We start from the raw sequence: 27674 nt of genomic DNA on the forward strand, positions 1-27674 counted from the left end.
AGCTGGAATGTTCATAGGGCCAGCTGCTCTGCGTTACGCGAAGCAGTCCGCCCTGGTAGCCCTGGGCCCAGGCCCGGTGTCCCCCAGGCCCATGGCTGGGGCTGCATGAACCAGGACCCTCCTCTAACCTGCCCTGGGAGAGGGGCAGTGGGGCAGGGAGACAGAGCAACAAATCTGGGGAAGGGATGATGCAGAGCAGACTGAGCTGAGCCCCCCTACTGCACCTGGGATACAGTGTGGATAGACTGAGGAATGTCAAGAAAAACAGGAATATCAACACAACTTCTCACATTTCACATCTGGAACTATATCATGAGAGAGGCTGAGAGCATGAGCATTAAGAACAATCCATTGTAAGCTCTCTTGCAAATTACCTTACCAGTCATGTTGTATTTCAGTAAAGAAATGGTAATAATGGCCTTGGAGTTTTACTGGGTTCTGGGAAAGAACCGTTTGTTCCAAGTACACAGCCTCATAAAAGTGTTACAGTATGCTAAATATGTTGTAGGTAAACAAATAAAGTCAAATTACTAGGTGAAGATATGTAATATTACCTCCAATCACCTCCCCTGCTGCCACCCAGGCCATTTTTTATTCTTTCCTATCCTCTGGTTCTGAGAAATGTGTTCCCCAGATGTTTATGCTGCCTTTATTAAGCAGAAACACAAGCCCTATAAACGGACTGCCTTGGGCTCCCTCTGGCATACATTCGCTGGCTGTGCCTCCACTGCATGCACCAAAGGTCCAGCTTGGGGTTGCGCCCATGTGCAGGCTAGTGTGGCTCCCGCTGGGTCATAGAGGAGGAGCATGTGGGGATTGTGGAGGACAAATGCACTACCTTGGTGAATGATACAATCAGCAAAGACACTTGGTGTCCACAGGTCAAAATGCCAAAAAAACAGCTTTAAGTGTTTAACAGATCAGTTCCCTGGCATACTCATAATTAATTAAAAGCATTAAAAATGCATCAACAAGGTATTTGGCTACAGTATAGCAATTTCTTACAAAGCTTCACAGCTTCCTTCCAGAAGAAATAATGGGAGAATTGTGTATTCAAGGAGGAGCAACAACACTCCCTGCTACTACTCTACACAGATTCTAGAGATTCTCCATTGACATTTACAACATTGATGAACCACCAAAGTTACATTTAATTTGGATTTTGACATTGAAAAGGTTTGATAGATCTTCATGCACCAAGTTGATAATGGGTTCACATTGGTGCATATAACTCAGCAAACTGCCATTGGTATATCACAGCCATTTTAAACCCGTGGCCTGCAATTTCATTTATTTTTACATTATCATTTGTTGTAAAGAATTCTTTAATTTTCACCAACTTTTCAGAATGCATATTTTTTATTTATAATAATGCTCCTAACAATAATTTACAAAATGCTGACTAAATTGGGCAGAACTTCTTACAAATGGTGGCCTTTGAGAGCTTTTGATCTTGATTTGGTGGTCCTTGGAATGGAAAAGGTTGAGAACTGTTGTCCTAGAGTAAATACAATTTCTGGACTGCTTATTATGTTTATTCTCTAAAAAGGATTGGAGGTAGTACATATCAATCCAAACAAAAGATTATCTGTGACACATGAATAGGCTATTTGACTGCTACAGAATGATTGAAGTATACATAACATTTCTAGGTCTCACCATGGGCTGGTTGGCGGGACAACGGTTGGTCAGTCAGCCTTCCTTCCTGAACAGTAGGCGATTGTAAGGCAGCTGTCTGAGATTGCTAGGATGTTATGGTATTAAAGGAAAGAGCCAAGCCACCATTAAAGGATAATTTCACTATTTTACAACTTAATGTTAGGTGGTTACTCACATTGAAATTAATCCATGGTCCAAGAGAAAATGAAATCCATGGGTAAGATGTCTTTATCAGATATTACAAACATCAGCTTGCTCTATCCACAGTTAGCTAAACAGCAATTAAAATAATGAGTATTATGGGAGATAAGGCAACTGTCTTTAAAGGTAGCCCTGTGAAGACAAAACAGATCCCTGATAATTGTGCATGTAATGTATGAGCCAGCATGTGCCCCATGTCATCTAAACCACTCACTTTCAGACTTGTAATTTAAGTGAGGTATGGTGATTCTACTTATAGATTCTTGCACATACACAGAAAATATTTCACATCCAACCTGTGTATTACACATCCAACCTAAAAAAATAGTTATTTATGAGTTAGTTTATTTGTTAGTTTATTAGTAAGTTATCTGCTATAGTATTAGACTGGATCTTTAAATGTGCTTTGACCATTAAAATAAACATACTCAAACGTCCATGTTAGTCATGGTGACTGTTAGCTAGCTGTGGTTGAAGTTAGCGGATGTTTCCTAATGAAACTGAACCAAGGAGGTTCTTGGCTCATAGACTACTTTCAGGTTAAGGAACCATCCAAAATATTTGTGAAATGGTGAACTGATCCTTTAAAGGACAGAGGAACGATAAAAAGAGAAGAAATGTGTTTCTGTTTATGATAATTTAGCCAGGCCAAGTCAGCTGGATAGTGGAGTGGGTGTGGGGAGTGAGAAGGGCATTGAACCCAATGCATTTCCCTGGTTCTGAAAGAGATTTAAAGTGACAGAGTTGTACCAAAGGGGCAAAGCAAGGTGATGAATTTACTTCACATAGTCTGTCACCAGGAGTGCTACCATTACAGATCACACCACACTTCATACATTTTGCATTTGGAGACACAATTTATGATGGGTTTGAGCGTTAGGCTAACAAATCTGAAACAATGCCAATGTATGAACTTCTGATCTTCATGGGCCAAAACCAAGTCCATTATGTCACCCATTTATTCAGGACCATGAGATCTGAGACCCAAAGGTCAGATTTGGAGGGTTTAACTCCAATGCAAATTTAAAATTCAATGCGTAGTGTTAACACTTACATAAACTCAATCTCAATGGTCCATCAACTACCACCAGTGGATACTTCAATATCATGTAGGATATAACACTTCTCCATGTGTATATTCAATTACAGTCAGTGTATAACACTGTTAAGATGTATTGGATTCAATTTGCCACAACTTCCACTATCCCTCACCTCAAAGGTTCAGATTTTCACTATAAACCATTTGAATGTTTGCACTTTGTCCTTTCTGTCATCTCCAGAATTATTTATTTAAATTGAGAAAGGAGGGTCTATTGATGAATGGACTCTAAATTATTTTTCTCTTACTCAGTACTGGGCTATAATGAAGCCCATCATCTGAATAATCAACATGTAGGTCTTTTAACATGATTTAATACTATATTATTTACATAATTATATGCTGCATTTGTCTACAGTGTTCAGATCTTTGGTTTGAATCACGAGGCCCTAATACTTCTATGAACGTTTAGATCAACCACATTTGTATTACTTGCGCGTAGGCCTACAGTAACTTGATTTAGAATATGTTTAAGAAGTAAAAATTTAGCATATGACTTACAAAGTAACCGTCCGGTTCGGGAGTAGACCGGGTTCTGGAGTTTCAGAAAGTTCTTCGCTACTGCAACTGACTCGTTTCCGAACGGCTGGAGAAGCGTGGGCTTTAGATCGTTCATCCGTACAGCTGCAGCCGCTGGTGATGAGCCCAGGGCAAGCTTGAGTAAGCCTCGACTCTGAGGCAGACAAAAGGGCCAGCATCAGCAACAGACGTCCCAGGACCGGGATGCCAACGCCGGGCACAATCATTGTCCTTATCTGTCTCACCTCAGCTGCCCCACTGTCATCCCATTTCTCCACCACGGAGGTTCCTGTCCCAATGACTCAAATAAAGAAAAAATTACGTTTTACAAATATGTGAAAGTATGTTGTCAATTTCTGGTTAATTAGTTCCAATTAAAATACTCTCAAAGTGAGGTTATGCGCGAGACAGAATTCACAGTATCTGGCTCTTCCAAAATGCTTGTTCCCCGTTATGTCATAGCAACTTCGTGCGCGCGAAGTACAATCTGGATTTTATCTTGGAGAAAATCCCGGTAAAACCCATTCCATTTGAAATTTCATGATCTAAAACTACTTTTGGAAGTTTGAGGTGAAGATTGCGTTTTTGTCCTTTTGTCGGTCGCGTTATATCTCCTTGAGACGCACTTCTTCAACGCTGGATTGGATTGTCACAAATATCATTCGATAACCATTATGTGTACAAAACATCAACATTCCGTTATTGCAGGGTTCGATCTCATTAAATCCCAAACTCAATTGGAAAACATCTGCTGCACTCCATAGTTATATGTTACTACATAGATTAAGGAATATCCATTGGTACGATCGATGTTCACAAGCTTGCTGTTTCAGAGCTTCAGTATTTAAAAATAGTTATCCTGGTGTCAACTTCAGTTCAACTTCTGAAAGTAAACTAGTTAAATGGGAAGACAAAATAGCGGGTCTTGACTAATTCCCAAAATCTAACGGTTTTTGCTTGCCACTAGTCACTGAAATTCAGTGACTCCAAGTGCGCGCACTCCGTCGCCGGCAACGCGCTGATACGCGGGGTCCTAGCGCATATAGTCCGTTGCAGTTTATTTTGGTTGCCATTTTTCATTCCATATTGCCAGCCTGCAGTCGGTGTTAAAGGGGATCTGCAACTGAAGGGGGTGTACATTTTTAAATGTAGTACCAGTGATTATTGTCCAGACAAAAAATTCCGTTTTGAAATGAAAAAGATCAGCAACATCAACAATAATTTCAAATGGACAGATGCAATAATTGCAGAAAATGATCAGTCACAGTGCACTCTGAATTTCTATAACAGTAAATTATACAACCTTTTCCATTTGTCATAATGGCTATTTAGTATTTTATTAGGATCCCCATTAGCCCCAGCTGAGGCAAGGCTATGCTCAGAGGGTGCAACAAAATATAGGATACACATATACACAAAAGCAAAACCACATAAATAAAAAACAAATACCAAATAGTGTATGTCTCCAGTTGTGCTAATACCTTTTTTTTATTGAATTGCAAAGGTGTATCGCCTGGAGTATCAGAGTTTCATGTAATTAAGTCTGTAATGTATAGTGCCTCCCAGCCTCCGTTTGGACTAACGGACTGTGAAGAGACCTCTGGTGGCATGTCTTGTCTAGTAGCAATGGGTGTCCAAGGTGTGTGTTCTCTGTTTCAACTGTAGCATCAACACTTCTTACAAAAACAATATGCAGTCTCTTTCCTGTATTCTAAGACAAGAGAGATTCACATGCATGCAATTGACATTTGCTGTCTGTGTACATTTAAGGGCTATACTTGCTGCTCTGCTCTGTGCCAACTGCAGTTTGCCTATGTCATTATTTGCAGCACTTGCCCATATAACTGGGAAGTAGTCCAGACTCTAAACCATCAGCCACACTGTGTATATATAAATACATACACACATCTAATATATATATAACTCATCAGTCTTTGTATGTTAATATCTTCAAATATGTTTTCCTTTAACCACATGATCAGACTGAACAAGTGAAAAAGTTAGTTAAATTAAAGTTATATAACCGATTTAATTTAACACTTAAGTAGTTTTTGATGCTTTATACAGGCCTCTGAATGGCACAGTGGTAAAGTCACTGCCTCAAAGACAGCTACATCTTCATCTCACCAGGGTTTGAACCCTGCTCGCAGATTGGCCCAGGTGTCCAATAGAGGGCGATGTAATTGGCCTGCAACATCTGGATTACAGGGGTTAGAAATTGAACTTGGTAACCTTGCCTCGTCACTCCCTAGCAGCTACTTGTGGCTGCTGGGATGCCTCCTTGGTCAATCAAGAAGGTTTGAGTGTGTTCCTTCCTACATTTAAGGATTTTGGTTTAGACTTCCTGGTTGTACATGCGGTGTGATAAGAAACAAAATGGCCTCAATGTGTTTTGGAAAACATATTCACTGTCCCATGTTTTCTGGAAGATGCTGGGATAAAGTATGACCTTAATCAAAATATCAGGTTGAAGAATGAGGTAAAAAGCAAAATAAACACATATATATTATTTAATTTTATTCTAAAATGAAAACACAGTATGTTGATTTGAATAAGAGCATCTGCCAAATACTAAATGTACAGTAAATACATTAGTAGACTGAGTAAAACAGAAGTATTTTACAATTTACATAATCCCCTGATAACACTTTTGGCACTATGGACCATCTAGGTTTCACATTGACTTCAGTGTGACCAGGGAAGAGAAGACCGGAAAAGGTCTTGGCTTGAATCTGGCCATTTGACATAGCCTACTGGTTAGAGCACCTGAGAAGTAGCAAAAAGGTTTCTAGAATCCCCATGTCAACAAGGTTAAAAATCAGTTCAAAAGATTTGAAAATCTGTTAACCTAAGAGTTCCATGTGATTTTTCTGTGTTTTAGAGTTTCAACAAATTCTATTTGAATATACTCATACTGCAAATTGCCTGTAGCTGTGTCAGGTATTATAGAGCCCTATCTATTAAGCACTGTATGGTGTAACATTAAAAACCCACAATCCCAATTAGTTAAAGCACAACTATAATGATCACACATCGAAAGAAATATGCTTTGTGTTATTCTGGGTGAAAGAAGTAAAGCTAATAGGTGACAGGTAATGTCAGTAATGAAGTACTCCAGTTGCTTTCAAGGTAGACTACAAGGATGTACAGAGTTACTTATTAATCCTCATTGGTTTGTATCAAGATACCACTATTCAGTTTAAATTTCCACAATTCTGAAATGTAAATTTAGCTGAGAATAGAATACAATTATGAACAGCTTTGTATGATGGTATCCTAAAACCACATGGAACATAAAAAAAAAAGACATGTAATTGTAAACTTCCAACAGGCCTCCATGATAACAGGTCTGTCTTCTGTCTATGGATTGCTGAACACTACAGAATTCTTAAAAAAAACACTTTTTGATATACGAGAGCCAGGGGAGGAATGAAACTTTAGCTTTTCAAATCTGGAACACGTTTTGAATTATGAAAAGGTGATCCAGGAGACTATTTAAGAGTGGTCTTGGTGCAATTGGGGGTGACATGTATTCACTGACATAAAGGCAGGCACCTCAAGTCATGCTGGTACACTCGGTTGTACAATGGTGCAGTGTGCTCAGACCCACCCTGCGGACCTCCCATTTGTTATTGCTGTATGTGATACTGTACACTGGAGCAGGCTCAGACAGCCAGTATGATTGCTTAAGGGAACCAGAAAGAGTGGATGGGCGCCTGCTCAGCAATGAAACAGAGGGCTGTTTATCCAAGCTGTTAAATAAGACTTCAAGTACAACACCCCCTCCAACTCACCGCTCACCGCCTCCCAGCCCCCAAAAAACCCTCATCTGGAGGGAACGGTTTCCATTTGAAAACGTCACATCCCAAACTCCACATTACATAAAATTGTACTTAATGGCATCCAGACAAACTTTAATGTCGTTCCAATCTTCCCTCTGTGCACCCCCCCATGCTTTCTTTGCTCTGTAGCTAATACAGCCAGGCAAGAATCTCTCCCCCTTCGTTCCACATCTGGACTCCATTCCAGGTGGAATATGGTGCAAGGGGAAACAGTAAAGGCTGAGGGACCGGCTGAGAAACTTGGGAGAAGGAAAGGGAGCGGGAAGTCCTGAGTGCCATACTGCTCGGAGCTCCTCTTTTCGTCTTTCTCTCAAAACCCATTGCAAAGACATCTGGCTTTCTTATCCAATGGGTTTTGAGTAGGAGACGAGGAGAGAGGACAAAAGGAGTTTGATATTCCCAGAGTGCTGAAAGAGGTTGGGACGAAGTGACGTCAACTTAGAGGAGGAATGTGATGATCCTTTTTGGCCATTTCAAACGGCTCTTCCTCGTTACACTAGTGTAAAAAACATTGTCATCCCTGAAGTGGCTGTTGCAGGTTCGAAAGCATGTAACTACAGGTTTTGTCTCCTCAAGACAACGAGGCACCACAGCAGTGTAATACTAAACAGAAACTACTAGATAACTTAGAAGTCTGAGGATTTTCCTTTTCAAAAATGCCATCTAGTGGTTATTAATCTTATTTAGATACCACTTAACTTTAGCTAAAGCAGCAGGAAATCTTCCTGGGGTTCTCAACAACACAAAAGACAGTATGAAAACATTCATAGGAAACTTTAAAATACAAAAAAATACAATCCAAACAACACGACTAAAGTGTGCGTATATGTAGACAGAGTTTTGAAATGGGTTTCTATTCACTGTACTTACAGTCCTTGTTGTGCCGTGATACGTTCTTTGAAAATGTGATTTTGCAATTCCCTTGAGTAATTACAGATGGAAGGAAAAGCTATGCTTTCATAGCTCGGAATAATTGCATTTCTGGGATTTTGTAATGGACATTGTTGTATATGTATGGGTATCTGAGCTGTGGTATTGGAGAAGAAATACATTTGTAATCTTTAAACACCAATATTTCTCATAAGACAAGAAGCAATGCAGTCATTGGTGAAGTCGATGATAGCCTTGGGATTCCTGACATCCATGACATCAAAAGCTGTGATGATATCGCCCCCTTCTGGAGGAAATATTTAATTGATTAGATACAGCACATTACACATTCGGTCAAGAATTTGATATTTTTGAGGACCTGTAACACAAAATGACCACTTAAGGCAAAACCCTTTTTCAGGAGAAAATATATCATTTATTCTTACAAAGCATAACACGAGAAAAAAAATTCTGCTTATCACCAAGTTACATAAAACAGAAGACTTATTTTGAAGCACTCAGTATAAATTCTGAATGCTGTTTCCATTATAACCAGGTGATAACAAACTAACCTGACTGGGTCAGGAATGATTAGAGACACAGAGGTGGCTAAGTGAGTAAACCATATGTTGCTAACTTTAGAATGGGTCCACTGTGTTTGTCTGGGAAACTAGGAGGTTTACTCAACATTACATAGTTTTTAAAGCATAAGTTATTGGTTGATACAATGTATTGGTGAACAAACATGTCCTTTCCCCTATAATCCTTATATATTTTCACTTTATTAAGTGTAACAGGAAAAAAAAATGGTGTCTCTCTGGGTACTGCTGTTAAGTAACATACATACATACAGTATATACACACACACACACACACACACACACACACACACACACACACATATATATGTGTGTGTGTATATATTTATATATGTGTATATACTCTATATATATACAGAGTATATACACACAGTTAGATCATCAGCAAACCTCTTCACACAAAGTAGTACATAGTAAGTCATGCAACCCTGTGCACACCTGCCATCAGCCATGCCACGAAAGTTGTATATTGTTCCATCAAAGAAAAAATGTACAAAAAAGTATATTTATATAATGTATCTTTATAAACCCTTATTCAACAAAACACAATTAAGCAATTAGAAGGTAAATAAGTATGTCATCATTCCAACTACATTGATTTGCCACTACAAGGCAAAAGGAAACCAACAGGCTCGGCCTGAAATTCTAGAGCTGAATCCACTAAAACCTTTCGATAGTGACAGTAAGGGGAGGGGGGCATCGCAGCCACAAAGGGACTTAAACCCTCACGTCAAAAGGAATGCTCTGAATACTTGTTGAATCGCTGTACATGCGTGCAAGCACACACAAATGCAATCCTATAACTACAGCACAAACTCTGACATAGATTGCATTTCCCCATTTGTAATTTGCCTTCGGTCTTTCAAATGTCTTTTCATTGAAACCAATTTAAACGTTGGTTTCTCTTCAAATGGGTCAGCAGAAAGATTTGAAAGGTTTTAAGGGCTAAATGTCACGCTCTGTCATTTATCTGACACATACACCAACAGGAAGCCAGTCCTGATGTGAAAAAGATTGGCAGGCACACCTACTTAGTTGTCTGAATGAGATACAGCTGTACATTAGAGCTAACAATAACCCCATGAAGACTAAACAGGGAGGGCCTGGGATTATTATTATTATTCATCTAGACCCCATACAATTACAGGAAAGGTAAGTAACTGAAATGCTAAAACTGCAGAGTATAGTTAAATGCAATAGAAATGGCACAAACACTCCTGTTCCCAAGCCCCTGGTCTATTGCTTTCGAGCCAATAATAGGTGCGGGTGCCAGCCCTCAGGGAGGGGGCGTGTGATCAGTGGTGGGGTGAGATGGGGGCAGAGGGGGCAGCGCCCATGCCATGGTAATTCTCGCGGGCATGCTTCTCGCAAAACATCTCGTCTCCCACCCAGAAGTGACCTCGCATCTTCAGGTTGAGACCGCAGTCTGGGGTAGCACAGGTGTAGCATTCAGGGTGGCGGAAGCGCTCGTCCATGATGCGCACGGCCTGGGTGCTGCAGACAGATGAAGAAAGTAATAAACGCACAGTCGCCCTGCAACTTCTCCTCTTTCTACATTAACACAAACACTGTAGGAAGCTTTAGGATTTAGCTCCTCGATATTTAAGAAGAACAATATGCACTGAAGAGCAATGTTAGGTGTCGTCGCCAGAGCTGGTCTTCCTCAGTGGCACACCTTTACATTACAGGCGACGTGAAGAAAAGTGTCATGTTCTTACACAATGCTGGTCCCACACTTCTCACAGGTATGGAACTTAGGGACTCCACCCACGGGCGATACGGGTTTGGGGGGGGTGGGTTTGGGAGTGAGGCCTGGAAACCGGATGACAGCTTCTACACAGAACAAACCGTAAAGTGACAGAGAAGAGCAGGGTCGGTCAAAGCATCCAGCAGATGTACAGTATTTATACAAACGCAGATTGGTAGGAAAAGGAATATTTGTCCGCTGAAATGACAGCTTTTAAACCAATCTCCGTAACTGGAGAGGGATAGGGAGTTGTTACTATAAGCTCCCGTCAGCCCGGACGATGAGTACCCGTCTTTGGCACCGAACAACAGATTTCTCACCTTGCTGGTGACTTTTTGTTTTTGGTTATTGGCCGATACTCATAATGCTAAGCTACAGTACCTGCCACCCTATGAGACACTGGCTGTCATAACCCAGTATATAATTCAGGGGCCCAGTTGTTACCCACCCATTGGTTGTTATCACTTAAAATATTTAAAATAACATTAAATCCTTACTAGCTCCACAACACTCTGCTGTCCATTGGGATAAGTAATGTATGTTGCTATGGAGCAGGGGTAGGCTAGATGTATCTGTCAATATCAAATAATTGTCTTAGTAGCCAGACAGATTATATGGTTGATGAAACAGCTGAGAATAACATGATCCATAGCTTTCAAATACCACTGTCCAAAAAAAGCCCCAGTATCCACATCTGAAATTTGACATCTGGGTGAGCCATCAGAGACGTTTTAGACAGGACAGGGATGACAGCAAAATGGCTCCAGTCCATCCTAAACAGCTGTTTATTAGAGGTGAAAGTAGTGGAAGAGTGAAACTGACAGAGAGATGATTACGTTTATGGGAGACTCCTTACCCTTCTCATCGGCCTCAAGAACCTCCTGCAACATGCGGAAGGTGTTGGACTGCCTCGGGGCTGTACGAGACTCTTTGTTCTCCTGGATCATCTTGTAGACCTCTGAATCCCGGTCAAACCTCTGCATGACAGAGTCCGAGCTGGAACTGCTGTCAGAGAAAATGACAGGGAATGTATTGTATTTAGGTATTATGGTAGTGTTCAGACAGTGGTTTCAGAAAGCATTTCGACCACTTCACTTTCTCTACATTTTGTTGAGGTCCAGTCCAATTTATACAAATATTTCCATCTACCTAGAAGAGTCCATATAAAGACAAAGAAAAACACCTTGTTAACGTCCAATCATGCTACAAAAAATCCTGGGCCTGTCCAGTCACCTATTATTTTAAATGTCTAAAAGAGTACTTAGTGCCTTTGAAATTGGAGTGATTGTTGGGATAGGTTTGGCAGAATCTTCAGTGACAAATACCGCTCAACTTAATGACATTTCACAATATGGCATGTTCTTCCCAGTCACCACACTCAAAGGGAACACTTACAGGAGATTCTGGAGGAAGGGTTTTCCACCAACAGTAACAGCACACCAAATGATAGAATTCCTCATTGAAAGATGGTGCCAAATCCCTCCCAGTGTTCTAGAAAGTTCTAGAATCTATGGCATATTGAAGCCATTCTGGCCACTATGGACACCATATTAGACATTTCTTGGTAGTTACTTGTATGTTGTGTATATGTTATGTACAATCTAAATCCTATCGGTGTACATGTACATTATGCGTATTAATAAAGAATAATACATTTTTTTATTTAAGGCAGCTTGTAAACACTGTGGTTAATTTGAGAGAATCCAATAAACACATGGGAAGCTGTCAGGTTTGTTAGTGACATTCAAGCCCAAAGTCATGGCATAGCCCAGGCAAGTGGTCAAATCCAGCTTCAAATCTCAGTACTGAATCACCTTGCTATCCACTTAGCACACTTAGTGCAGTAACTGTAGTGTAAGAAATAATGACGACTCAGGAAAAACCCAGTGAAGATTGTAGACAATAGCATGTTGTCAACTGAGTGACACAAATTATTGATGTAGAATATAAGTATTGAGTTGAAGACATTACAGCCTTTAGAAAGCTACTGCTTCTTTTCTTAGGTAGCAATCTGGATAAACCCTTCCAGATAGAACAGCAGCCATGATAAAACCGAGAATCTTTCTGTTTGACTCCAGGTATTGCTGGATAGAAAATTCCCTGCCCCACAAGTTCCACTTACACTTTTCTCACACCATCACAACATTTATGACCGACTAGAGTCAATGAACCCCTTTTAGATGAGGCAAAAGAACTTCTGAGGGGGGCTTAAGCCAATATATGGTTTGTAGCCTTGTGAGACCCAAAGGTGTACTGGTGGTGGGTAGGAGTCCTAAGGGTTATTTCTCTGCTGCCAAAGCAATTACCAGATTACCAGAAAGCACAGTAGCACCATACTTAGAGGTCTATAAGCAGCACATGCTTAACCACTGGGGTGATGGAATGGAAAAGTATTAGACTTTATTGTTCATGTTTATAGTAACTGTGAGTGGTTGCCATTGTTAAACATTTATTTTTCCTAGCAGCAATAGAATAGACAGAGGGGACAGTCTAATGTGCAAAACATAGAAATGTGTTGGCCCAGCGGTTCTCAATGTGAGGTCAAGGGCACAAGATAAAATCATGATAAAAAAAAAGTATTATTTGACATAGCTATTTTACTAAATAAATGATCCACTTTGCACATCCTATACAGTGTCTTGCAAAAGTATCTCAACCCCTGATCAATTCACTCATTTTAAATGGGAACCTGCGTGGGCATTGGCTCAAAAACGCATCAGCTGTCAGAATCGCTCCAAGCACAGTCTGGTTTCTAATCTATCATGGCGGCCTATTTAAGTAAGACAGGGTACTCACTCAGTCAGCTACTCTTCTGGTCGTCTTGCATGTGGTTGCTAAACCCACCCACCACCCCAGCCTCCACCTGTTGGTTCTGTTTGTTAAACCAAACGGATTTACAAATGGGACATTGAAATATTATTTTGTTACATATTTTGTTTTAAAACACTCAAAATTCTATTATTGTAAGGTGGCGTGTTGGGACATATTTTCAAGAAGTACTAAAAAGAAACCTAAATTTGTTGCTCGCATAACTATTCAACTTCATACACAAATATTTGGTAGATTAAAATTTGGCACCAATAACTGCTTTAACGCTTTCAACAAGGCTGAGTGATTTTGGGTAATTTTTTTGGCTGGCAGATTTGTTCCAGGTTGTTCAGGGTGGTTATAATTGCAGTATTTCCCTGTGTATTGCGTATTCCATCCATTATTCCTTTAATTAGAGGGATGGACTTTTCCTGGCGGTGCCTGGGTGGAGTGATCAAGTGTCTACTTTATGTTTATTCATTCAACCGTGCTCACTGTTATATCCCAACACTTAGCCAAATCCATCCATACTTTACGAATACTTTATCAATAACATGTTTAAAATGCTTTGGTATTCCATCAGATTTACAGCCTGACCAATGATGCGTCACAGTTCCTAATCCAGAAAATGTGACAGAAACTTTAATAGTTAGAGGTCAATGGTAAGGTAAATCTTTCTTTAATTTGTGTCAATGTGGAGTTTCCACAGTACAATAGTCGAATAGTTATGCATGCAACCAATGTCACCATGGGTTTTAAAGAAAAATATAGTTTTTTTGTGTTAAAATATTTGTAATCAATGCTGATTATAGGATTCTGGCACTGGTAATAATGAATTTAATTTTAATAAACACAATGAAAACATGCAATTGTTTAATATCATCTCTTATGTACAGTAAAGGGCTCTTAATAGACTTTCTTGGACCAATGGAGGCCTTGGGGCAAAAATGTTGAGAACCACTGCTGTAGTCTCTGTAAAGCACTTTGTGACTGCTGTTGTAAAAAGGGCTTTATAAATACATTTGATTGATTGATTGAAAGTCTGTTGAGCCTTGAGGGAGCCTCTAAGGTCAGATCACGTGTAAAAACCAGTCTAACTGCCCATTTATCCACAGGTGTGGTGTGCTGTTTTGTTATTCAAATGCAGCAAATGGAGCTAACCCTCCCTGCTTAGTTGACAGTAAACGTCAGCCAATGACGTTATAATTTAACATTAGAGTAAGGGTTAGGTTTAGGGCGAGGAAATATGGCTCAGGACTGGACCCCACTAGGAAAGAAAACTGTGTCTGTGTGTGTGTGTGTGTGTGTGTGTGCGCGCATATAAAAGAATGATTGAATGAGTGCATATGCATGTGTACAGACAGGATTTTTGACATGCCTTTCATCAGCATTTAGAACTTAGTTCCCACTGATGTAACATGGCTTCTCTTTGCATCAGAGATTCGGGTTAAAACTGAAAACAGACTTCCAAGCTTCAAACCTTAGTCTCCTCTCAACCCCACTCTCCCTGTCCCTCTAGATTACCACCTTTAATGACCTAAAACCAATGGAAACACTTGGTCATGTAACGAAAACGCCAGAGCATGAGAGCAAAGCAAACAAAATCACAACAGAATCTGGTACACAAACATATATCATTTGAGTATACATGCCTAAACCATGAAGTAAGTATTGTATGTATTCACACTCAATGGAAAAGCACACACACACACGTGTGGTCAGTTGGCTTTCAACAAGTACCTTGCAAATCTGTTTGACAATCTTTGAGAAACCCCGTCAGAAATGTGCGAATTTAAAAAAATGCCCTTTCAGGTTACCACAGCCACACTTTGCACTGCAAACAACTGATTAACAGCCAGTAAAACATAGTTGAAAACATAGTTTAGTGAAAACATAGTTGCTATCACAGCTCTCATCTCCAACTACATTCTTCAATGGAAGCAAAATGGGCTGTTGGTGTTGTCTGAATTGCTTTCTAACATTCAAAGACACCGCAATAGTATGCAAACATTGTCCCTTTAACTCCTTACTAAACACAATACAAGGAAAACAACTCACCTCAGAAAAAAGAGGGAACAAAGAGAGGATAATTATTTTACAACTTGCTAATCTTTGCGTTCGGACAGAACAGTTGTTCCTGGCTGCACGTCTATCCACAGCTGCGGCAACCCAGCACGCACACACACAAAGGCACACGAAACACAAGCACAAACACAGATGCACGCACACACACACACACACACACACACACACACACAAACACACACCTCTTTCTACACAAGACGAGACACAGGAGAAGAGCGAGTTTTGGACTAAGAGGTGTGCCTTTTGGCTGCCACTCGTTGGTCGGGAGAGAAATGGGGCGTCTCAGGGGGTGTCGCCAAGCCTGTCATTGGCTGAGTGGGATGGGGGAGAGACTTGATGTGTATGCTGGGGAACTACAGAGTGGGGGGCCAATTAGTGGAAGAACTGAAAAAAAAATACATTTTAGGGGAAAAGTGTAAGAGGCTGAGGTGGCTGGATCTGATGCCATATCCTGACACGTCACACAACTGACCCAGAGGAAAGAAGACAAAATAAACCTTGCAAAACAGAAAGGCTCCCAAAGAACAGCACACAGACACACTCCTCCCACTCTGCCAGGAAGGGACATTAAGTAGGGCTAAAACAGACTAATACAGAGGCTTTGACAAACCGTGAATACCAGCTCGATGAACCTATACTAAAATAATGAACATCGCTCTTTCCATTACCTTTCAATAACACAAGAATATCGGTACGAAGCATTTTACTTAAAGTTGGGAGAAAACAAGAGAGACCATTCCTCCATACAGAATAATTCCAGATTGAATATCCTTCATCTGTGCTCATGGACTACCCTCCAACCACATGTTTTCAATGGGTTTCATTTCACTGGAGACAACTGCAAAATTTAGATTTTGTGGCCAATTCACAATTTCTGGACGATCTGCTTGCTGCCAAGTCTCAACCTCCTGGCAGAGGCAATCATGTTTTTGGCTAAAACATCTTGGCAAAAAAAAGTCCCATAACATCAAAGATTCAGCACCATATTTTACAGCAATTATGGACATACATTCTCATTTCGCCTCTTAACCCCACACTGATGTGTGTTCCCCAAAGACACTTCATTTTAATGTAATTTCCATGTCATCTAACCAAAAATCAGATGAGGAAACTCCAGGTGTTTACCTCCGGTTCATTTGGTGGCTGCAAATGTACACACTGTTGGTGGGTTTGCTATCAAAATGTTATTGCATGAACAGAAAAGTATACCATCCCTAAAAGCTTTACATATATATTTTTTAAACCTGATAGTTGATATGGAAAACATAGCATCATGTAGAAGGATTTTGTATGTTCTCCAACCCCATATTTTTTTTTGAAAAAGGCTCAGTGCTTTTAAGGTGAGGTAAGCAAATGTATGGAAAACAGCTGTCCATACTTATTGTCCATACAAAAATATTTCTTGTTTTACATAATCTTGCACCTGAACAATTGCAAGCACACAGTATAGGATGTATTTTAGGCAATCACTTATGTTCTTCTTTATTATTGAGAGTACAGTACATTTTCATCAGAATCAAAGTCAGTCAAACATTAAAAATACCAAGTAACAGCGAATGTTTTTACTGTACCATGTGACAGAGTGGTAGTGGAGCTGAGGAGTGAAGGTGTTCTCACCTGCGTCTGGGTGAGACAGACAGCTCGCGGTCAAGGGGACTATGGGGTGAACTACGTCCTGGAGGGGTGGGAGTCCGACTAGACACAGAGTTACTCCTGAAGTCTGGAGAGAAGAACTCCTGCGGAGACAGAGGAATGTACAGGATGTCAGGCCAAACCACCTGCAGATGCTGAAACCCAAACGTACACTTCATAGAGTGAATCAAGTTTATAGAGATGAGCAAACTGATGAGACTGTGAGAAAGCAACACGTGATTTAGTATTGCCTTTAAGAAGTCAGATAAAGAGCTGTATTTCTTTCTCTCTGAAAAAGCAAATCAGGAGTTGAGAAATACTTTACATAAGCGAACAGGTATCTTTTGTCCTACAGACATTTTAATGACTGCAACATAATCTTTAAAATATATATGTTTAATAACAAATATATTTTAGTCATTGCGATCCACTTATGAAAGCTTATAGTGACATTAAATAGTTAACCATTTGTTAGTATATTTTTTATGTTGAGTTGGAAGGTCCACAATAAGTATAAGATCTGTGGTCATGACACATGGAGAAAAAGTACTAAAAAAACTCAATATTTCCACATTATTTAATAACATTACCATATATCATTCTAAATGTATGCAAAATTAATATTTTTTATAACTGACATGAATTCACAACAATTTTGTTGTTCAAATTCCACCTCAGGCGGTTGAACCACATGACATTTTCATCCTTTAACATGTAAATTTTTTTATTGCTCCATGAATAATTTAAGTGGTTCCTAACAGAGAACATGTAGAAATGTGCTAAAAAAAGAAATTTTTCATTCAAATAATGTTCACTGGGCTCATACATAACAATGTAAACTGTTCTAATTGGGTTCTCTTTGGGTAAAGGTTGGTCCAGTCATCATGACTGATGCTAATAAATGCTCCGTTTCGTCACAGTTTTGTCTGTCCCGTACCGCAGGTTTCTATTTAGTGATCATTAGACACTCCCAGCATTCCTGTCCTTTTACTAACTCGTTTCTGCTAATCAGTCTCACATTTATCTCCCAGCCCTAACTCCATGTGGAGGCTGTCAGCCTGCCTGATTCAACCTTGTTAGTTCTTGATTGCTACTCATTTCAGAGCTGGGACTTTGCCCTTAGGCCTGATGACAGAGATGCTGTTCGCAGGATAACAGATGTTTGGCATAGGTTCAGTTGTGTATTTGAAGAGAAGGGGTGAACCAACATGTACTTCCATCATGGAAGTACCCTATATTATGAACCATTATAACCCAGTAGGAAAGAAGGAAAGCAAAACATTAAATGCCTGGGTGGGACATGGTTAACTCAAGCAGAATGTCGTCCAAATTGATTCAAAGCTATGGGCCCCTGAACTGAGCAGCGATAAAGTCCCAAATTCGCAGTTAGACAAGCGTTCGAATCCTGGTGGTGTATTATCCCAGCAGCTCTATGGAGGGCAGTACAATCGGCCAGTACTGTCCAAGGTCAGGGTTTCATAATTTAATATGGTTTCCTTGTTGCACTCTAGACACTTTGTGGCAATATAGGGCACCTGTGAGCTCAAATGGTGAGTAAGGCCAGAGTCCAGTGCGTAAGATTCCGATAAAGGATTTCTGGTGGAGAAGCAGCAAGATAAGAACCAGAATGGCATTGAATGTGCCTCAAAAGAAATTTCAAAAGAAGTTTGCCGAGATTTGCTGGGATGAAGCATGGACTAAATTATATATAAAATTGCAGATAAAAAAATAAAACAACTCTTAAACGTAACAGTTGCACAACAGAGCAAGAACAACTTTTTACATTTAAACAATCAATCAAAAATTGACTGTATTATAGCACAAGCAATTTCATGAAGAAAGTCAGGGGTTTTCAGACATTTAGTTGAAACTTCAGGTATTCAATGGAAAGTTAAAAGTATAAAACCTAAATGTATAAATCCTGCATAGAAAAAAAAGGTGGTTAGACATGTAATCATTTGAGAAAAGGTGGTTTGCACATGTAATCACTTGACAATATTGTATACATTTTTATCCATCAATTACCTACTGTATTTACTCACTGCTAGAGATTCAGCTTGGCAGGATGCTATTGCCACTTTCTGTCCGCTAGATGGAGCTAGAGCAACATCCCTGGTGATAGCCATGCAGTAGATTCTAAGAGATCCTAAGACTATAACAATACATTGGTGCGCATGCGTGTGTGTGTGTGTGTACATGCACGTGTATATATGCATGGACATATGCATGTGCGTTTGGTATGCACATGTGTGCAAGTTTAAGGGTATTATGTGTTTTCCTGCGTAGTTTTGGTGTGTGTTTGTAGTAGATATGACCCCTGGGGCATGGGGCACCCAGAACACCTGGTCCAGTTCTGAGCAACTCATAACTCAGACCAGACACTTTTACTGTCAGGAATCCCAACAAACCAATTTCTTTTATTACACCGCTATACACTGCATCTAACTGTGACCACCGAGATCCCATTCTAAAAGAGAAAGACACGCAAACATTCAAATAATTACTTTCATGGGTTTTTCAGGTAAAAGAGTGAAACGACAGTTAAAATGTCTAGGCTGTGTATCATGTCAGATATCTTAACAGTCCACAAAGGTGGCAATAATGGGATAAGTGAAGATACTCAAACAGTAAAGGAATTACAAAATATATTGCTCCATTTATTGCACTGTATAGTTGAAAAAAACATTGGGGATAAACCAGAGAATGTACATATTTTGTGATGTATTGACATCTGCATTTTGATGATATGAACCACTACCCAAACATGTCATCAGTTGGCATCAATATTCCTCAATGGGCCATCCCAAGAAAATGTGTTTGCACCCTATCCAACTTTACACCACAGGCCTGGGGCATAGATCTGACTGAGGCATGGGTATCGGAGGACTCAGGGACTCTCTCTCAGTAACCAACAGCACCCCCTTTTAATGCAATGGCTCGGCTCTTCATTGGTCCAGTTCTCCTTGTATTTTTCCAGGGCTTGAGCAGATCGCTGCTTACTGCTCTATGCCAGGAATCTTTTACCGCAAACAATCCATGGAATTCTTCTCAGGGTAGACTAGCCCCCTGAAACATGGGGGTCAGATATTACGTTTTCAAAATGTCGTAGACGAGACCGTTACAAACTAAATATTTTTTTGTAATAGTTTCATATCATCTTAGGTCAACAAACACTTGCATAAACCTGTTGCTAATGATGAGGTCAAAATCTAGGATAGTTGCATCTCAATAAGTCTCAATAATGTCTCCTGTAGGTATATACAGTACCCAACCGAAGCCTGCTTTCAGAGCCAAGTTTTCACCAGCCTAGGGAAGGAGTTCTTGAGTCATGGCTGTAATTTTTGAGGCCAGAGCAGAAACAGGAATGAAGAAAAAAGCAACAAAAAAAAGCTACTAACAGGCATTAGAAAACAGCCGTTGGATGACAACGGAGAGAATGCAGCTTTAATTGAGATTGACATTTGCTGGGCTCAACAGTATGGAGGAGAGCAGAGGAGTGTGGATATCTACAACACTGCTCAATCTGACCTTTCATAAAAGCAGCCATGTCACCTCAGACGGCAGCAGTGCTCCCTATGAATGGCTAGGGATACCACTCAAGGGGCACCGCCAGTCAGGCACAATGGCTGTTTGTCTTGGAGAAGGTACAAGGTGCTAAGAATGTTGAGAGCAGAGGAAACGTACAAAGGCAATTGTTATTGGTTCCTCTGACAGGCTGCGGGACAATTCACTTTTTGCCATGTTGTCATAACCTAAATCCAGCAAACTGTCAAAACAGCAAGCAATGTTTTCTAATGCTAGTCAGCTACAGTAGAGCATGTTGGTTTATGGGAACTACCGGCAGGGTCAATGTACAAAACCTTGCACCAATTCATTACTTCTAATCGTGGGCCAGCCGAACTAGGCTGGCGTGTTATGCAGGTGTGTTGTCTTGTTTTTTGTTTGTTTTTATACACACACACAAAACTAGATTTACAATTTTCCACACTGAAGAATAATAGTGAAAACATTAAAACTATGAAATAAGACATGTAGTAACCACAAGTGTTAGAAAAATCTAAATACATATACATTTTTATTCTTAAAAGGTAGCCACCCTTTGCCTTGATGACAGCTTTGGACACGCTTGGCATTCTCTCAACCAGCTTCACTCTGGCTAACATTTATGTTTACAAGAATAACCTTGCACGGTAGCTTACACAAAAATGGGTCTAAACACTAAAGATTTTAGCCCCAAAGAAAGATATACCGATGCAGACATTTCTCAATAACATATCAAATAATTCCATGCTTTGTATACATAAAGCTTCAGTCATTTAGTGCATAGTAATTGGATATCCACTAAGCACTAACTTTTGCAGACTGAAAAGAAATTTTGTCTGCCCTGGCCTAGATTTTCACATTCATATGCATCTGGACACTGTCAATCAATTGGTCACTTGTGTTTGGTTGACATTTGATCTGACCTGGACAGGCCTGGATTTGCTCTAATCATAGACCCATTTGACTGGATCAGAATGAGCCAAATTTCTGAGGAGAATGAGATGGCCAATCAGTGGTCTACCTGCATAAATATTTCAAAGACCTCTACATTCCCACACCACATTAATAAAAATAACAATCACTGAAGAAAACTATATCAGCGTGATAAGTATTATTAGGTCCAATTTCTTAGAAATGTAGAACCACTGGGCAGTCACTTGAACCCATTTGTCAGTTCCAGGAGATAGAAGAGGATCCATGAAGGAATGAATGAGAGAGAAAGAGGGAAAAAGAACAGAGAGAAAGGGACGGAGAGAGCGAGAGAGCAAGAGAGCGAGAGAGTGAGCGAGACAGAGAGCTGAGATAGCATGACAGAGAAAGTTCTTAATATGAAAAACAAACATGCCTCTGTCTGGGATTGGAGACACAAACAAACAGGAAATGTAGAACTGAAGTGGGCCAGCTGTTTCAGATCAGGCCCCATGGGAGACACTGGGACATTGGCATCTCTTTAACATTTTGGGAGCGGAGGAGTTCTCTGTCTGGCACCAGTCTAAGCCACTGTGCATCGTCGTCATCATTACCACCCTGCAGCTTCAATTACAGGGCATGTACCAGAAGACAGGGGCAGACGACAGAGGACACTACAACTTTATTTTGGGTACTTCTGTATAATATTTTACACTATCATAATTATGGGAAAATGAACCATGGGACGCAGATGTCCTGGGATTTAGTGAGAGGCACACTGTATTCAGAATGTTATGGTGTATTGTACATGCATAAAGGTAGGTTTCTGGTCATGCCTGACGACTGACGTCCTCCTTATCCTCGGTCATGGCTGCCCTCCCTCTCTGTAATTACCTGCAATGTGTTTAGAAGTGAACAACTGTACCATAACTCACAAGCTGAGCTAAATTAAGCCGGCATGATAATGCTTCGTTTTCCCACAATGTTTACATACAACAGATGCATTAATGATTAGACATCCCCTGGTGATAATGGTAAGACCTGTGCAGACTGCTGAATGCTGCTAGATTGACTCAGAAGGTTTTAGTAGGTGGCTGTGAGTCTGGCTGTGCTGACACTGCAGGGAGGGAATACCATTAAAAACAGCTGCCATAAGACAACCACAACATCATATTTGAAATCCCATACCAGTACTGCAAAACACTCACACCAAATACACTATACATTCAGACATTGCTAGCCAAATCAGATAAGCACGGTCTGGGCTACACATTACAGCACTCAATAACAGAGCTTTCAAGGGCCAGAGATTATAAGACTAGATTTACATTATTTCAATGCTAATCACTGCCATTGCCCAGCATAAGAACTATAACATTAGAGACACACAGAAGCAATGAGATGGCAGAGAGTAGGGTTACTTCACATCTACTTCATGTGAAGTTGGATGTATACCAGTTCTGACTGTACCCTCTTTAGTCACAATTAAAAGAGAAAGGCTGTTGGCCTTAAAAGCTTAAAAACGACCTGAGTGACAAACAGCAATCTAGCAAATTGTCTAACAAAGACTCTCTGAACTATACTAGTTGTAGGTTGTTTCTATTGTCACCATCAAGGTAATATCACTCATCACACTGTGATAACCAGAGGGCTTTTCAGATCATAATCACAGAGTTCTTGGATGATTACTTTAAATGGGGACTTTGTGGCAGGCTTTTAAACACACAAGACTTAAGCTTCCTTCAAACTCCCATGTCAGCCCTCTCATGTGAGATCATAGGTGGTCTCATAAGGGGAACAGTGCCCACCCAGCAGTTGACCTGCCACCAACAGACACGAAGACAATGGGAAAACCGATGCCAGGCAGGGGCGAAAGAGACTATATTTATCCTTGGAGTGACGTACACATTTTTCATCCCTATTAATTTCCCCACAAGGCTCCAACTAAAGCTGCATATCAAAGTCATTAAACATCTGGTATTCATTATAGGTTTGTGAAATTGCCGGACTTACTGATACATGACCAGCAGAATCATCCATTTAATATATACTGCATGACAATGCAAGGCACCGTTGCAGAAAAACTATTAAGATGCAATCAGGTTTGAAAAACAGAGTTCAGGGCTCCCGGGTGTCACTGCATTCTAAAACACTGCATCACAGCGCTGAGGCATTTGCCCAGAATTTTCTTTATTCATGGCACTCTTGTGAATATCTCAGTCCAGACAACAGAGCTGGAAGCTAACCGAAGTTGTTAGGTGAGTGAGTGGGACCACCGATGCACTGATACGGTACAGTAAACTTGCTGTTTGGACACGCAATGAAAAGAAAGTAGGGCCTCGGCGGATGCATGTTGCAATCCTCAACTGTCCTGAGTCCATTTGGTGGTGCTGTGATGACAAGCTTATAACTAAAATTGGATACCACCAACATCAGGTAAAAGTAAATTGGGTGGTAATGTGCTCAGGTTAAACTGCATATTTCAGCTGAATAATATTTGTAAGCATGTTGACCGCCAGTTAATTGATTAGCTGATTAGCCAAATTGTTGTAGCTAGTTCACATAGTTAGCTAACTAGCTAGCTCGACTTAATTGAACAGCTTGCTTGGTTGCCCTTTGGGTAGATTTGTTGACCCAAAAATAATAAGAAATATTATCAGAAAGTAGTCAGTAAATGACGATTGCTACATTGTAAAGAGCGACGTAAGCAAGTTTGACAGGGATCTATCAATAGGTAAATGGAGAGATACGGTTAATTGCGGATTTCTCTTGAGTTACTCAATAAGAAATCCCATGGACAGTAATCAGTTGAGTGGACATTTACAGTCTTTGATTGACTCTGGCAGAGTTGGAATGAACCAAGCCGAGGCAGGCAAGGGGAATCTGAAGTGCCCCAGTTAGCCTTTCCCCCCACTTCAGGGAAAAGAAAAACAAGAGTACTGATCAATCACTAGGGATGAGGAGAGGCATGCTGCCTGTCCAGAACCACAATGGACCCTGGCTTAACAGCTAGATGGTCCACAACGCACATGAAAATCCCTGGCTCACACCCTCACTCTGTGGATAATAGATAACATTCCCCTTGCCACCCCCCTTTCCCTCCAGCATACACCACACTGGTCTTAGCAAAGCCCTGTCAGACAGCACACTGCAGGTCAGCCAACCCCAACAGAAGCTCTGTTCATTTCAAACATTTCACAGTTCTTTACCCAAAACTGTGCAGGTGTGCAAACACAGAGGTGTTGTTTGGGGAAACCTTGATTTACATGTTGATTTGGGGTTGAGCAATCTTTATGACAGGCAAAAAAAGTAGATTTCAAGTCAAAAAAGACTTTGACTCAATTTGAACAACATGGAGTGATATTCCTACGGCTGTATGCCAAGCCTCCGTCTCTCCTTCATGGCAACAACCACTGCTTTGCTATCCAACCCGACAGACCTCAAAATACACTTGGTTAAAACCAGTGGCTTATGTGCAGGCTTTTTTGCTGTGAGAAAGCCTGCCCATCGATAGAACATTATGGGTGGACAGAGGGATAGCCAAACGAAGGGATGGTGGTGCAGGGGCTGTCCTCCTTTGGATAAAGAGCTTAGCGATGCATGTCATTCCTCCAAGGCCGTTCCACCCAATCTGGTCGTTACAAGGCCCAATTCGACTGCCATAGTCCAGTTTGCCCTCCTCCAATATGATGGACATTTTTACAGAGCATGAGCCAGGCCACAAAGGCTACCCTCAGGAATAGAACTGGAAACCCTGCCCAGTGATCCTAGCCCTAATGGCCCAATGACGAGCCATGTCCTTTGAAAAAGCAGTGTGGTTTGGGCCATGATCGTCTCAATAGGAAGCCTGTTGCAGTCACTTCTTAATGCTATAAACATGTGCGCCTTCTGATTCCTGGAGGTGGCCAGTCACACAGCTCAGCTACAGCTCCCCAGGACTGGCTCGAGGTCCCCAGGAAGGAATCTGGATCCTTTTGTTATAGTGGTGTTATAAATAAAAGGTTATTTTACCAGGCATGTCAAAGAGGAACTAATTATTGTACAAACATAAATCAATATAATTGTTGAAAGCATTTATAATGCATTATGTTGATACAGTCTATCAAGTTTACAGGAAATTGTAATATTAAAAAACATCCAGTGAGCAGCAGTTCGGTTAGTAAAAAAAAAAGAAATGTAATGAAAGAGGTCAGAGGACAATGGCCAGCGGACAGAAATACTGAAATAACCAATTTTACAACAGTAGTTTTGAGAAGGGCATCGCTGAATGCAAAACGCATCAAACCTTGAAGCGGACGGCCAACAGCAGCAAGACCACCGTGTTCCACTCCTGTCAGCTGAGAACAGAAAGATGAGGCTACAGAGGGCAAACTGGACCAGTGACAACTGGAAAAATGTTGGCTAGTCCGACACATCTTGATTTCTCCCGCGACATGCAGATGATGGGCTCCTAATCTCACATAAACCCCATGAATCCATCCTGCCTGGTGTCAACGGTAGACACTGGTGGTGGTGGTGTACTGTAATTGTATGGGAAATATTTTAAACACATCGGGAAACTTAATAGGCCAACAGTTTATTGGTTGACATCGAGGAATTCATGCCAATTCAAAAAAAATTAAGAACATGTAAATAAGCATTCAGGCCTTTGCCATAAACACCAGTAATTGAGCTCATCTGCATCCTGTGTCCTTCAATCATCCATGTGTCAATAGAGCTTGACAGGAAAAAGGCATATGACATGCAGCCCGAAGGTCTCAGCCTGAAAGAAAAAGATGATCGAGTCCTATAAGACCACAAGGCCTGAATGCCAATCTCAATATCTGGTGAAAAACGATATTTACCGTGGACCATCTGGCTCATGCCAACCCCAGACTCAAGCATCATGCTGTGGGGATGCGTCTCAAAGGCAGTGATTGGAGACTGATTAGGATAGTGGGAAAAATGAATGGAGCAAAATACAGAGAGTTCCTGGAAGAAAACCTGATCCAGAGAGCACAAGATCACAGACTGGGGCGAAAATTAATCTTTCAGCTCGACAATGACAAAAAGCACTGCCGTTGAAACAATTCTGTGAATGTCCTTGAGTGACCGAGCCAAAGCCCAGACGTGAACCAAGTTGAACGTCTGCGGGAAGACCTTAAGATTGCAGTTCACGGACGCTGCCCATATAGTCTGACACAGCTTGAGCAGATCTACGAGGAACAAAAAATGGCCTAAATCTAGGTGTGCAAAGTATAAAATGTAGAGCAAGTGAAGGGGCCAGAATACTTTCTGAAGGCACTGTATATACCCACAAACACACATATATGTATATCCACACAAATGTCCACACACACATATGGACCATCTAGCTGTTAATCACACAATGCCAGGCCTTGTAAGGATGGGGAAAGCCTACACCAGCCTCCGAGAGCCACTGCCTTCAGTGACCACTATTGTAAACCGAATTTTCTCAGGACATTCAAAACCCCAGTAAATGCAGGAGCAACCGGCACATCCCAATCTCCTCACTATGAAAAAAAAAAACAACGCTGGTAAAGACATTCATATGGTTTTCAGAGTGGCCGATCACCTGATACAGCAGCAATGTGCACCTCTCAAGTTGGACAGAGGGCTTGTCATTCCAACTTGCGTCACCTGAAAAAGGCTTCCTGCCCCTGGCCTATTCTTTTAAAAGATCTCCCTTCTTTCACATGACTTTGGCCATAGCTAATTACTACAGTAAAGTAGTAGCCCACACTACAACAGAAAATGAACATTGTGTGAAAACAACTAATGAAAATGTTGTTCTTTTTGTTTAATTAAATAATGTTTTGGCTAACATAATAAAGCTATGTAAAAATATAACTAAAAAGCAAAGTACAAAATGGGAAAGTGAATTGTAAAAACGTTTCGGGAGAAGTAGCATGCTTGTACGTGAGTTCTACAGGTATTTCTGCCCGTTAACCACGCCCTCAATACGCAGCCAATCATGAACACGGGGACTTGCGGAAGGAGACTACAAAGACCAGACACAGATGTTCTCTTTGCTCTTGGAGAATTTGCAGCGCTACTATATGTGGAGCATCTGTGTGTCCCACTGTTCAGATGATAAAGCAAGCACAGTTAGATCAGTTGCAGAAGATTCCTTGGAAGATTTACTACTGTCCCAAATTTGT

General features: G+C 40.8%; 2 protein-coding genes across 4 annotated transcripts in view; both read right to left on the bottom strand.

Annotated features, from left to right (window-relative positions):
• Positions 1–4482, bottom strand: part of adgra2 (adhesion G protein-coupled receptor A2) — a 55961-nt gene extending 51479 nt beyond the window's left edge. The window contains exon 1 of the mRNA XM_010876397.3: positions 3461–4482. Within this exon, the coding sequence (XP_010874699.1) occupies positions 3461–3705 (245 nt within the window). The 5' untranslated portion in view covers positions 3706–4482. The remainder of the gene's footprint in view (positions 1–3460) is intronic.
• Positions 4483–8607: 4125 nt separating this feature from the next.
• pdlim2 (PDZ and LIM domain 2 (mystique)) overlaps positions 8608–27674 on the bottom strand; it is a 53319-nt gene continuing 34252 nt past the window's right edge. For 2 of the 3 annotated variants that reach the window (XM_010876395.3, XM_010876396.4), the window contains exons 7-10: positions 17047–17165; positions 11393–11541; positions 10508–10622; positions 8608–10283 (exon numbers count right to left, since the gene is read on the bottom strand). In XM_010876395.3, the coding sequence (XP_010874697.2) occupies positions 10085–10283; positions 10508–10622; positions 11393–11541; positions 17047–17165 (582 nt within the window). In that variant the 3' untranslated portion in view covers positions 8608–10084. The remainder of the gene's footprint in view (positions 10284–10507; positions 10623–11392; positions 11542–17046; positions 17166–27674) is intronic. The other variant, XM_020052921.3, reaches the window with a different exon arrangement.

The sequence above is a fragment of the Esox lucius genome, chromosome 13, assembly GCF_011004845.1.
Source record: "Esox lucius isolate fEsoLuc1 chromosome 13, fEsoLuc1.pri, whole genome shotgun sequence".
Lineage (NCBI taxonomy): Eukaryota > Metazoa > Chordata > Actinopteri > Esociformes > Esocidae > Esox > Esox lucius.